This window comes from Rhinopithecus bieti, unplaced genomic scaffold, assembly GCF_001698545.2.
Source record: "Rhinopithecus bieti isolate Rb0 unplaced genomic scaffold, ASM169854v2 scaffold_15143, whole genome shotgun sequence".
NCBI lineage: Eukaryota > Metazoa > Chordata > Mammalia > Primates > Cercopithecidae > Rhinopithecus > Rhinopithecus bieti.
The window spans coordinates 1,256,265-1,269,546 of NW_016808091.1; the positions used below are offsets into that span (position 1 = coordinate 1,256,265).

The window sequence follows — 13,282 nt, forward strand, 5'->3', positions numbered from 1 at the left end:
AAAAAAAAAAAAAAAAAAAAAGAAAAAAGAAAATGCCTAGCTGCTTGTTAGTCACTCTAATGAATGTGGACTTCTTACCTATTAAGGGGGTGTGTGTGCCGTTCTGAGGGTTTTCAACTGGCCCATGACCCTTGGCCTAGGCTACAGATTTTCATGTCCTAAACCTTCAGCTTTCGATGACTCATGTGGCTCCTTTGGACACCATCCCACATGCACAGGAAATGAGAGCTTTTGGTACCAGAGTTTTGCTGAGGCTTTCAGTGACAATGATTGCCTCCATAACTATATATATATATATATACATATATGTATGTATATATACACACACACACACACACACACACACACACACACTAAGGAGGCTCTCTGGGCCTGAATTCCAAGTGGAAAATACTTGTAAAGCCTGCATGAATCCTGTCCCCATGGTACAGGACTGAACCTTTTGAAGACAGCATGGCAGCCTTTTCAGACTTCTGTGGGGTGCAAGGTTCTGCAAGCTGACAGGGCCTTCTAACATATGCCAGCTGGAGCTGTTGGATGAGTCCTGTTCTGTGGTGTTGAATACCGGCAGGATCTTTGAGATGTAAAAAGATGAATCAGAAAAGGAGAAATGATGGCAGGAACTGCAGGGGAAGGGGGCAGCTAGCTGGAATGCTCTTGTGGATAAACACACATCCTCACACTTAAATGTACTCATGCCCTTCCAGAAAGGGCTACAGACAGCTTCAAAATTAAACACAGGGTACAACCATCCTTTAACAATTAGCCAACACTCCTTCGAAGGGGAAAAATATAGATGTGATCATGTGGAGTGATTTAGTTACTCTAATTGTACTGAGACTAAGAAAACTAAAACAAACAATCATGTTGGCTTATATTATTTTCCAGGGATATATAATAAGAAACAGGCTTTTGCAACCTTTTTTTTTATTTCTGGAACATATTTTCTCTTAGTGCTGAATATCAAATTTGGTTCTTCTCTAAAGGATCATGGGTACCAAAGGTGGCAATTCCTTTTAATAAAACATACAAAAGAGTGCTGGGGAACCTAATTCTCTGCATCAGTTCTCTGCAGGAATGGGAGCCTAACATTCACACTTATTTTTGTACAGGCATTTCTTTGGGAAGCTAACATTACCTGACTCAGTTACATTGCTTTCTAATGACCTCAGTTCATACTGAGCCCAGAGTTTAGAAAACTCAGAGAAATACAAGGCTAGGATGCCTATCTGATTCTCTTTCTCTCAAATCTCTCTTGGGCTCAGCACATATTTTGGCTAAACTGGAACATCCACCATGTCATTGAGGCAAAAGCGTCCCCGGGCTGGAGAAAGCTTTTGGGCGTGAGATGGCACTTACATTCAGGGCCTGATTGTACCTGGGTATTTGCAGTTCCTGAAATCATTTCTTAATTCTATAAATTTTTTATATATAATGTTTAGAATGAAATTTATTTTGAGGGTGCAAAGTTTTACACTTGAACATTTTGTTTATTGTTTCCTTTAGAGATGCTCTCTGAAAAATAATGAAAGACAAATAATTTAGAAAAACAACCATAAGAACCTATGCGATTCCCATGAGAATATGAGCATCCATGAAAAATTAACCATACTCCAGAGGAACTACAGTTAGCTGGGGGGAGGCTAAAGTTCAAGTTCCCCTTCCTAGCATTTCTCCTCCTTCGATCCTGCCCCCTAGAGATTCATGCTGTTGGCTACAGATCTGTAAGATACACAATTGCTTAACTGGTAAAGGTAGTGCCGGCTCCACCACGGAGTAGAGAAGCATGTCCTTGGGTTTCTTGCTGAACTGAAGCCCTGGGAGCCAACTGTGGAGACCAAACTACTCATACCCTGTGTCTATACCGGAGTCACTGGGACCAGAGGCGAATGGCACCTGGCTGCAGACTCAAAATGAGAGTGACAGCCAGTGCTGCAGCGTGTAGGAGCTTGTTCACACGGTGGGCTTCGTGGGCCATGAGCATCCGAGCCCTGGCCATTCTGCCTAGGTCATGCTCAGACCTTGGCCCCGACCGCATTCCATGTTCATCTTTGTCTGGCTACACTCGGTTCATGCCTCGTCTCTGCTGTATCCTTAGCTGTAACCTCAGATCCCTCCCAGGGCAAAAGCCTGATGCAAGCCCCAGTCACTGCAGCAAGCCTGCCCTTTTTCCTTCCAACTCTACCCAGCCACATTGCTTCCACAACCTTTATACTCCCACACCACCAGGGGTGGGGAACAGGTGTGCAAATGCCCAGGAATAGCAATGAGCAACCCACTGGTTCAAGGTTTCTCCCATCCTAATTGCCACCTGTGCCCAGCTACCTCCAGAAAACCTGGGGCATAGAGAATTCATGCAGTTTCTATTTATTTTAACAACTTTTTCAGGAATCTGCAAGAATAAGATCAACAATGGGTAATTTTAGATTAGCCAGCTGAGTCGAGGTTAAGGTGCCTGAATTGCCTTACTGTGTGCTTCAATTGTATCTCCAGGCTGACTCGGTGTTTTAGATTCTCACTTTAAGCTTGCCATAATGCCTCATAAATCAGCACTGGGCAGATGTATAAGGATCTGTTAATTGTTGCATCTAGGCTGTAAGATTTTTTTTTGTTTGTTTTTATTTCAAAATATTGATTCACAGCTGCAAAAATAGTACAGAGAGACTCTGTGCACCTTTCACTTAATATCCCCCCCACCATGGTTACATTTTATATAACTATAGCACAATTTCAGAACCAGGACATTGACACTGGTACATGTGTATGCCTAGTTCTTTGTCATTGTATCATATGTAGATTTGGGTAACCACCTGCACAATGGACATACACAGTTATTTTATCACCACAAAGATATCTCTGTGCTACCACTTTACAGTTATGCCTACCTCCCTGTCTTCCCCCACCATCCTTAAATCCTGGGAATCATGAATCTGTTTTTCGTATCTATTATTTTTTCATTTAGAGACTGTTCTATACATGGAATCATAGAGTATGTGACTTTTGGAGATGGGCATTTTTGTTTTAGCTGAAAATAGTGCCATTGAGATACATTCAAGTTGTTGCATGTATCAATAGTCTGTTCCTCTTTATTGCTGAGTAGTATTGCATGAGAGAAATATACCAGAGTTTGTTTAACAATTTGTGCATTGAGCAACATTTGGTTGTTTCTATTTTGTGGTCATTACAAATAAAGCAGATCATTTACATTTATTGTAATTATCAAAATGTTAGAATACAAGTCTGCCACTTTATTTTATTTTTTGTTTTTTCCTGTTCATTTCTCTGTTTTCTTTTTCCTGCCTACCTATGCACCACTGAAAGATTTGTTAAAATTCTACCTTATCTATAGTATTTTTTAGAATATTTTCTATATAACTTTTGTATAAATTGGAGTTGGTTGAGGTGTCTTAGCATTGCTATAAAGGAATATTTAAGACTATTTATAAAGAAAAGAAATTTATTTGGGTCATGGTTCTTGCAAGCTGTATAGGTGCCAGCACCTCCTGGTGAGGGCTTTAGGGTATAGGTATGGTGGAAGGCGAAGGAGAGCAGGCATCACTTGGTGAGAAGAAGAGAGAGAGAGAGAAGAGGGATGTGCCAAGCTCTTTTTAACGATCGATTTTCAACAGGATCTAATACAGTGAGAACTCACTCATTACCAAGAGGATGGCACCAGGCCATTCATGAGGGATCCACCCCCATGACCTTCCATTAGGCTGCACCTCCAACACTGGGGATCAAATCTCAACATGAGGTTTGGAGGGGACAAATGTGCAAACCATGGCAGTATGTCATACCTACACAAACATCACAGTCTACTGGCATCGAGATGTGCTAGTCTGAGTGAAATGTAGAGGCAGTAAGCCTTTTAAGTCTTAAAGTCTTAAATATTTAGTTGTCTATAATATATAATCTGTAATTTTCTTAAATTTTTTCCTCTATATACATTTTTAAAACCACATCAAATATTTCCCAAAGTCATTTTCACATGCAAGTGAGCTAAAGCTAAGGGAGGTGAAGTGAATTTGAGAAGCAAGTCGGATACTTGGCTAGCTCCGGCGAGCCTGGTTTCCAGAACATCTCTCTTGCCACTCTGTCTTCTCCTAACTAGGGGCTTCTCCTCTTCAGAGTCTTTTATTCTGTTAGCTGAGTAGTCTTCAAGTTTTTGCCACAGCTACGCTAGGAAGATGTTGAGCGTATTCTGGGGATGGAGACAAAAGAAAGTGAGGCAATTGCTCCAGACCACAGAGGAAAACACAGCAAAGGCAGAGGTCACACCAGCTCACCAAGGTCATGCCTGGTCTTCAGGATGGTCAGGTTAGTGTGAATAGGGTGTTTTTGTTGTTGTTGTTGTTGTTGTTGTTGTTTGTATTTGAGGAAAGAGAACCCCCAAGGCTTTCCTATGAAGTATCTTTATGCTTAATTCAATTTATAAGAAGTAAAGGTGACTGAGGTATTTTAGAGCATGAAGGAACACCAACATCAAACCTTTTCCTTGGCAGACAAAGAAATAGGATGCAGAAGATGCCTCCTAACCGGTCTCTATCTCTAGTCTGCTTCGTCCTGCTGCCAGCATTTCTTGGCTAAAGAGGTGTCTGACTTGAACACACTGAGGCAAACCCAGCTCACTGCCTGGGTATGTCTCAATCCTGGTAAAGTTAAATGCACTTGAAACTCCTTCCTGAGATGTATGATAAGAGGGAAAGCATGATAAAGCCCCAGAGCAAGACTGGAGTGAGTGTCAGGTCAGCCAAGCAGTTGGCAGCAAGTAAGGTGTTGAGGACCAAGCATGGCAAGGAGAGTGCTGCAGTGGGGAAGGGAGGATGTGGACAGGCAAACCCTAAGGCACCAGGTGGGATCTGTAACCTTGATGTTTCTCTTAACTTCTCTCCTTTGCTGAACCTTTTGAATACCTAAGGAGGGAAAATTAATTCTAAAGAAAAAGTGTCTGAAGGGGGAAAAACTGAAATGGAAAGTCTTCATGTAGCTATCCAGCACTCTGTCTCGATCATACATCTCTGCATGGATTCTATACCTTTTGGGTCAGAGATGAAGTGACTGAAATAGCAGATTGGCTCCCTTGTGGACATGTCCAAGACCTGGCAGGCTAGCGGTGGCTCCTATACCTACAGCATGGTGTCTCATCACACATGTCTCAGACACGGTTGCTCCCCTCAGCTTCAGAAGGGGTTCTCATGAGTCATTTCGGACATTAGGTGAAGAGAAAAATGTGAAGGACAATGCTCAGTGCTGGCAAGGATGCCGTGAAATGGGTTCTCTACTACATTACTGGTAGGCACATATAAATGTGTGTAAACCTTTTATGAGCTACTTGATGGCATGTATCAACATTATTGTTAAAACACACCCTTTAACACAATATTTCCAATAATGAGGCCATGCCAAGGAAATAATTAAAAATATTTTTAAATGTTTTAGTTATATAGGCTCTCATCACAAGACTATTCCCATTAGTGAAACCTGAAAATAACTTAAAGGTACAACAGTAACTTATAGTTATGTATATCTATAAGAATAACTATCTTGCAGACGTTTTAAAGTGTGGTTATTAATACCAGGTAACAGCATGGGTTTCAAAGCAGGACAGAAATGACAGGAATGCTATAATTTTAACTATGTATAAAAATATATATAGAAAAATAACTAGTAAGGAACTCTGCCAGCATTGCCGCTGACTTATACTGTAGAATGATGGATGCTTTAAGCTACTATATTTAGTAGTATGTTGTGGTTCTGTTACTTCTACAATGAAAAACATTTAATAAAGGGAAAAACTAAAATGAAAATTTTGAATCTAGCTCTCCCAAGGTTTTAGAAACATGATAGGGTTGTCGTAGTTAAGCATTACGAGAGGAAGTAAGCAGCAGGGTGTGAAGAAATGAAGTGTGCCGTGTGCTGTGGTTGACAATGTGAGGAGGAAAGAAGTTAATACCACTTCACTGATGGATGCCTCTTGATGCTTCTCATCATCCAGTCAGCAAACTTGCCACCAACATAGGAAAGTCCTGGGGGAGAAAAGCCTCCCTCAAGGTATCATTCTTGATTCATTTCTTTTATGCACATGAAGGTGTGAGAGTATGGTACACAGTGAGGCCAGAGAAGGTTCTCAGCTATTGTGAGGATTGACTTGGTTGCTGTCATTTTCTACCAAAAGATATAGCACAACTGGCACCACTGTTCAAAGTAGTATTTCAGCTTTGCAATGAACCAAGTTATGGTTCTAGAAGAGAACTGGCTTCTGCTGAGTATGTTCTCCATGTGCTGCCTGTTTTAGAGGCACAGAACCCTTGGAGTTAGGTATAGCATTATTTCCACTTCACAAGTGAGGGAACCAAAGCTATGTTAGGTGCCCAAGGGGATGCCAAGTCAGAAGCAGAGTTGCCATGGACCTAGATCTGTCCAACCTCAGAATCTTTGGCTTTTCTCTGTGCCAGGCCAGCCCTGCACATCCACAACCAGGATCTCCTGAATGCCTCAGACAATGGTGCTCTGCCCCATCTCATTTCAGTTACTCTCTCCACCAGCTTGCACCAGGCAAGCCAAGCTTTCCCCAAAGGGACATGGCCCCTGCCGAGTAAGGTGTTGATTTATTGAATGCACCAATCCATACTTGCCACCATTCTTTCCTTCCTCCCATGAGGGTCTGGAAGAACACCGAATGTAATAGGATGGTAGTGCAACTTCATTCATTCACAGCCAGTCAGAGGTCTGCAGATTTAGCCAAGAAAGCTCCTAGAGCAAGTTGTGCAAGCTCAGTTCAGAGAGAAAACATTGCTTTGGGCCCAGGAAGCTATCTGCCTATTGATGCCTTAATAATAAAACCTGCCCATTTCTGTGGCCCACCTCTGTCCCCTACCCAAGTGCTCATCTACTTTCTTACAAACTCATGCTCTGAGATTCCTTGCCTTTGAAGCCCAGACCCAAAACATTTCCACTGAATAAACTTCGCATTTGGGAGCTGGTGGTGGGTTCTGAAATGCCAGCGATAGGGAGTGTGTGGTGGCATTAGCTGCCTAGGCCACAGCGGTAAACAAGAGAGATCTGGGGGTAAGAGTAGGATGGACATGGACAGTCCCTTCCTGACTCACTGTGCCTGTACTTGTGAGTGTGTGTGCAGAGGAGGAAGAAATGTGTGGAATGGCAAGGAACCAAAAGCCCTTCAATCAACACAATCACGTGCTGAGGAAGTAAAGAAAGGAGTTTTATCGGCTTGGCTGAAAGAGCTGCTGCAGCCACAGGAGAGCCCTTGGTTTCCTGTGGATGCAGCCCACTGCCCTCTTCCCTCCCTCTCTCTTTCCCTTCTGCCTCAGGGTCAGGGTCCCAGTCACCTCCAGTCTTCCCAGGAGTCCTTGGCCATGGAATTGGGTGAGATCAGATTGGGAAAGATGGTCTTTCTTGGTGTCATCATGGCCATGTTCTTGATTCTATTCAGCTTGTCCCGGGCGTTTTGGCATTTTCTCAGGCAAGCTGCACACAGATCCTTCTCCTCCACCACATACAAGTTCTCCAGCCTCCTGATGGAGTCTATGAACGTTTCCGACTCGTCTGGCTTTGGAAAGGGGTTCCGCTTTATGTTGAGCTTTTTCAGCTTGGGGAGCTTAGAGATGCTCACAGGGATGTTGTTCAGTAGGTTGTCATGGAGCCCTACCTCATGGAGCTCCTTCAGGGCCCCCAGCGTGGTGGGCACGCTGTCCAGGTGGTTCAAGCCTAGGTTCACAGTGCGGATGTTCTTTAGTTGCTTCAGCTCCATGGGTAGCCCGTTGCTGGTCAGCCGGTTGTTGCTGACGTTGAGGTAGAGCAGGCTGGTCATCTGCCCAATGGACTCAGGCAGCTTGTCTATGTAGTTGCTGTGCAGGTCCAGCCACCGGAGGTTCTGGAACTTGGAGATGGAGTCAGGGATCTTCCTGATCAGATTCCGGCTAAGGTCCAGCTCGTCCACGTCATTGAGGCGCAGAATACACTTAGGGAAGGTGGTAATTCCCATCTTGCTCAAGTCAAGGCGCTTTTTCCCATCAAAAGTGATTTTGATGCAATTCTTGGCCACCTTGAGGGTGATCTTCTTGCCTTTGGGGCCTTTCTCGCCCTTAGCCATGTTCTTTTAGTAAGGGAGTGTTAGAAGTTTGTTGTTCTGATTGGATAGTGACCAGTGTGAGGAAAATCATGAAAACTGCTGAAAGATAAGAAAACATCTGGTTAGGAGATGCCAGAGGGCACTGGGCTCCCCCACGTCATGATGCTTTGCTCTCCAGTGGTTTAAAAAGCAAGAAAGAGGATTGCGAAGAGAAGTCAGGGCAAAGTGGACCCAGCCCAGCCACAGATTGTCAGCAAACTGTGTGCCTTCTTCAGACTTTGATTTTCTTGGATGTTAAAATAGGAGGTGTAGGGTCAGCCTGAAGGACACTAAATGTCCCTCTAGCTGTGCCATGCCCTGACTTATAAATCCTCTCCACTGTCCCAGACTGTCAAGTACCCCCCACCCAGGGTCATGTGTGTGTGTGTCCTTAGATATCTGTCCCTTCCTAGACCCCTGCTTAAAGCTAGGATTTCCTTAAGTTATCATACAGGTTCTTGGGGGAGGGACTGAGTTTTCAAGCCAACATAAGCCTGGATCTTAGAGAATAAGGTGGGTACTAAGACCGACTGCTCCCATCCCTCTTCACCTCATGGACCCAGAGGAACTAGTGAGGCCTTGGCTACAGTGCAACAGTAGCCATGTGGAAAAGCCTATTGCTCAGCCCAGGAGTATCAGAGTGTGCTATTGCTGGGCCCAGCAGCACCACAGCTCCCCGTCATGAGCACACAGGGGGATGAAGGGTGCTGGCAAAGCTCATGGAGAATGCTGTCTTTTCCATCTCCTGCCCCTTCTCTCCTCCTCTCACATCCTTCACACTGGACTTCAACTCCTCTGCAGAAACTTGATAAATGGCCGTGACTGCCTCAGTGCGGGGAAGCAGAATGTCAATATGATGTGATGGGGATTCTGTCTTCTGCATGCTTGACTTAGAAGTCCAACTCTACTCTACTCACAATCTTCTTAAATTCTCTGTGCTTGTGTTTTCTTATTTGTGAAAACAGACGCCCTTACAGAGCTCTGAGGGGGGGTAAATGATCTACTATAAAGCACTTATAACAGTGCCTGGTGCATAGTAATAGCTTGATTAATGTTAGTTATTAAAAATCGCCACACATATTGTTTCTAATCCTCAACAACAAGATCCACAGCATTACCCCTATTGTAGCGAGACCAAGGCTCAGAAGTGAGGAAGGTCTGCAGCCAGAAAGAGGATGCAACTCTTGTTCTGTTTAGTTCTGGGACCCCCTTTTCTTTTTAACAACTCAGTGCCTCCTGCTTGTTGATTTTTTTTTTCTTTTTTTGGGGGGTACCAAGATTTCCAAACCAGGCAGAAGTATGCCCTTGGGAGACACAAACTTGCATTGCCTCTGTTCCCTGCAGAGATGGGCAGGGAGAGGTGCTCTACCGTCTCTGTACTTCATCACCTACACCTTTTATTAGAACCCAAGTTGATATAGCACATGAATATTGAGCAATCAGGCTGTGTGGGGATATAGTTATATGTTTTCGTCACCCAGTGTCAAAGGGAAATGTGTGCAAGCCTGTCTCACACCTACTGTAAATTCTACTGTCACCACTCACGGCTGAAGGGTCAGAGGGTCCTACCCTGTGAAAGGCCTGATGGATCACAGCCCCCTGGAATAGATAGTGGTCTCCACAGTAAACCAATGACAGTTCTTAGCTCTTGGCAGCATTGATGTTCATTTACACAGGCCTTGTAAGCTCACCCTAGTCTCTAAAAATGGTGGACTCCCTATTTTCGGGCATAATTGGCTGGTTTCCAGAGCCAGCACCATGTTCACCAATATGGAACTGTCTATATCATTCAGCTCTGAGAAACCAGATGGGATAAAGCAGCTTAAAAAACAAAGTAGAATCCAAGTCCAGTTAAGATTGGGTATGCTCACTTGGTCACAGACTCCTGAAAGCAAGTAAAGCCTTGGGCACAATGCAGAGAGACACACTCCGGGGACTCTGAGATAAGTGATATCAGGCAGATTGGAGAAGAAATCCACAACTCAAAGTAAAGACCAATCTGGCCGCAAGTTTCCTGAACTCCCTTTTCTCCCCTCAACCATTTCTCTTGTTTTGGACTAAAGGGCAGCCCAGAACACAAAACTTTGCACCAGATAAGGACAGAAAGATTTCTGATTTCCAACAAGAACCTCTCTTTCTGGTCCAAGGAACAGGAAATGGATTTTTAAAGGTCAGAGACAGTAAGGGAAATCTGTTTTGTGGTCTGTTTTTTGTTTGTTTGCTTGCTTGCTTCTCTACTGTCTCATCCCAGGCCACCCTGTGTCCCTGGAGTCATCCAGGCAGGCACCTAGAAGCTGGAAGAAGAGAAGCATTGTCTTTGACCAAACTGTGGTCCTCAGAGCTGGGGAGCTTGCTTTGTTTTCTCTACCCTACTGCCACTTGGCCCTAGAGGCAGAAACAGTTGCAAGAAGTGTGCAACGGATTTAGAAAACAAAATCCAGCCAGAAGACCAAGAAGTGGGGGGAGAAGAGATGCTCCTGAGAGCCACAGAGTTCAGAGAGATTGCAACGGGGAAGAAATTCAGGAAAAGTGATTCCGAAAGTTGTATAGCAACTTTGGACTTGCCCTGAGCTGCCTCTGTTTAAAGGCAGAGGTGATTTCTTCATTGAGGGATCAAAGAGTATACTTACACAAACCTAAAGGGAATAGCCTACTATAGACCTAGGTGCTTTTCAAAAGTAAAAAGTCCTGCTTTAAAAATGTGTGTGTGTGTGTGTGTGTGTGTGTGTGTTTGTGTGTGTGTCTGTGTATAGCCATATGCTGCATAATGATGTTTTGGTCAATGACAGATTGCATATATGACAATAGTCCCATAAGGTTATGATACTATAATTTTACTTTACCTCTTCCAGGTTTAGATACATAAATACTAACCCTTGTGTTACAATTGCCTATAGTGTTTAGTACAGTAACATGCTGTACAGGTTTGTAGCCTGGAAGCAATAGACTAGACCACGTAGTCTACCTAGGTCTATAGTAGGCTATACCATCTAGGTTTGCACCCTTTGATGTTCACACAATGATGAAATCACCCAAGGATGCATTTCTCAGAAGGTATTCACATCAGGAAGTGACACATGCCTCTATCTCTATCTCTGCTGATACCTATACTTACACCTGTATCTCAGAAAGAGTGGAAAAACAGTTGTGGTGCAGAAAAACATTTGAAGGAAAATGGCTGAAAACTTCCAACAGCGATGAAAAACATAAAAATTACAAGCACAGGAAGGAAGCTTAGCAAACTCCAAACAAGATAAATTCACACTCAGACACATAATCAACCTGCTCCAAATTAAAGAAAAAACATGAACGCTGCCAGAGAACAATGACACATCACCCACAGGGGAACAGCAATAGGAATGACTGCAGGTTTCTCATCAGAAACCACAGGGGCCAGAGGTGCTGGAAACATCTTTTTTAAAGTGCTGAAAGAAAAGAACTGTCAACCCAGACTGTGACAGTGTGCTTTATAAATGAAGGCAAAATAAAGATATTATCAGATGAGTGAAAAATAAAAGTTTTTGCCACTAACTAAGCTGCTGTAAAAGAAATGCCCAAGGAAGTTCTTCAGGTGAAAGGGAAACTGTACTAGAGAGGAACTCAGAACTTTGAGGATAAAGGAAGTGCAATGAAAATGCTAAATATCTGAGTAAATGTGGAGTATTTTTCTCTTCTAAATACCCCTAAAATATGTATGTGATTGAAAGAAAAGTAACACTGTGTGATGGAGTTGTCAAAGTATGTAGATGTCATACATAAGACAACTACTACATAATGGGGAAGTTAGCGAGACCTATATGGTGGTAAGAGTTTTACACTGCTTTTGAAGTGGTAAAAGATTAATTCTAAGTAGGCTGTAAAGTTAAGTATGTGTATTTTAATCCTCAGAGCAATCACTAAAGCAATATATAAAAAGATATAGTAAATAGTAAAAAACTAAATATATAAATGAGAATAAAACAGAGTTTAAAAATTCAAATAATACAAAAGAAGGCAGGAAAAGGGAACAGAGGGGCAAACAGAAAACAACTATTAAAATGATAGACTGAAATCCAAAGAAAGCAATACTTACATTAAATGGAAGTGACCTACACGCACCAACTAAAAGACACAATTATCAGGATAGATTACAAAATAGAAAGACCCAATTGTATGTTGTCTATAAAAAAAATATACTTTAAATAAGCAACAGTGAGTTGAACTAAAAGAATGTAAAAAGACATACCATGCAAACACTAAAGGAAGGATGTAGTGACTTTATTAATGTCAGATAAAGCATATTTCAGAATAAGAAAATTTACCTGAAGTAAGACCATTACTTATTAATAAAATGAGCATTTAACCAATAAGACAAAAAAATCCTAAATGTGTATGTACCTAATAGTGGAGCTTCAATTTAAATGAAGCAAAGACATAAAATTGAAAGGGAGAATGGATAAATTTACCATTAGAATTGGAGACATCAATACTTGTCTCTCAGCAGTCAATAGAACAGGTAGAGAGAAAATCAGCAAGGAAAAGGGTTTCTCAACCTTGGCTCTATTGACATTTTAGACCAGATAATTATTTGTTGTCAGCAGGGGTGGGATGGCTATGGGGCTTGGGGGAAGACCTGTCTTGTGCATTGTAGAATGTTTAGCAGAGTAAGGCCGGAAGAGTCTACCCACTGGTTGCCAATAGCTGCCCACTAGTTGTAACAATCAGTAATGTCTCTTGACATTGCCAAATGTCCACTGAGGAGCAAAATTGCCTGGATATGAGAACTGCTAGTATAGAATAACTCACTATTACCACCGACCAACTGAATCTGAATATATAAAGCATATATAAAGCACTCTACCCAGCAAATGCAGAATACAAACTCTTTTCAAGTACATGTGGAATATCCACCAATACAGACTATATTTTGGGTCATGAAAAAAGCCTTAACAAATTTAAAGAGTTGAAATTGTACAAAAAAGTATAAGCCGGTTCTTTGAAAAGATTAATGAAACAGATAGCCAGACTGACAATTAAAAAAAAAAAAAAAAGAAAGAGAAGCCAAATTACAAATATCAGGAGTTAAAGGGAGGATTTACTAAATCCTACAGGCATTAAAGGGATAGTAAGAGAACAGTACAAACAACTCTAAAAAAAAAAAAAAAAAAAAAA

General features: G+C 42.3%; 2 protein-coding genes across 5 annotated transcripts in view; one reads left to right on the forward strand and one right to left on the reverse strand.

The window, feature by feature from the left end:
* The window catches only part of WDFY4 (WDFY family member 4), a 305,713-nt gene that overhangs the window by 231,244 nt on the left and 61,187 nt on the right, over window positions 1-13,282 (forward strand). The window lies entirely within an intron of this gene.
* LRRC18 (leucine rich repeat containing 18) lies at window positions 3,440-8,190 on the reverse strand. The gene is made up of 2 exons (XM_017885514.1): window positions 7,350-8,190; window positions 3,440-4,201 (listed from the first exon to the last, which is right to left on the reverse strand). The coding sequence occupies exons 1-2, from the start codon at window positions 8,111-8,113 to the stop codon at window positions 4,180-4,182; spliced, it is 786 nt and encodes a 261-aa protein (XP_017741003.1). The 5' UTR covers window positions 8,114-8,190; the 3' UTR covers window positions 3,440-4,179.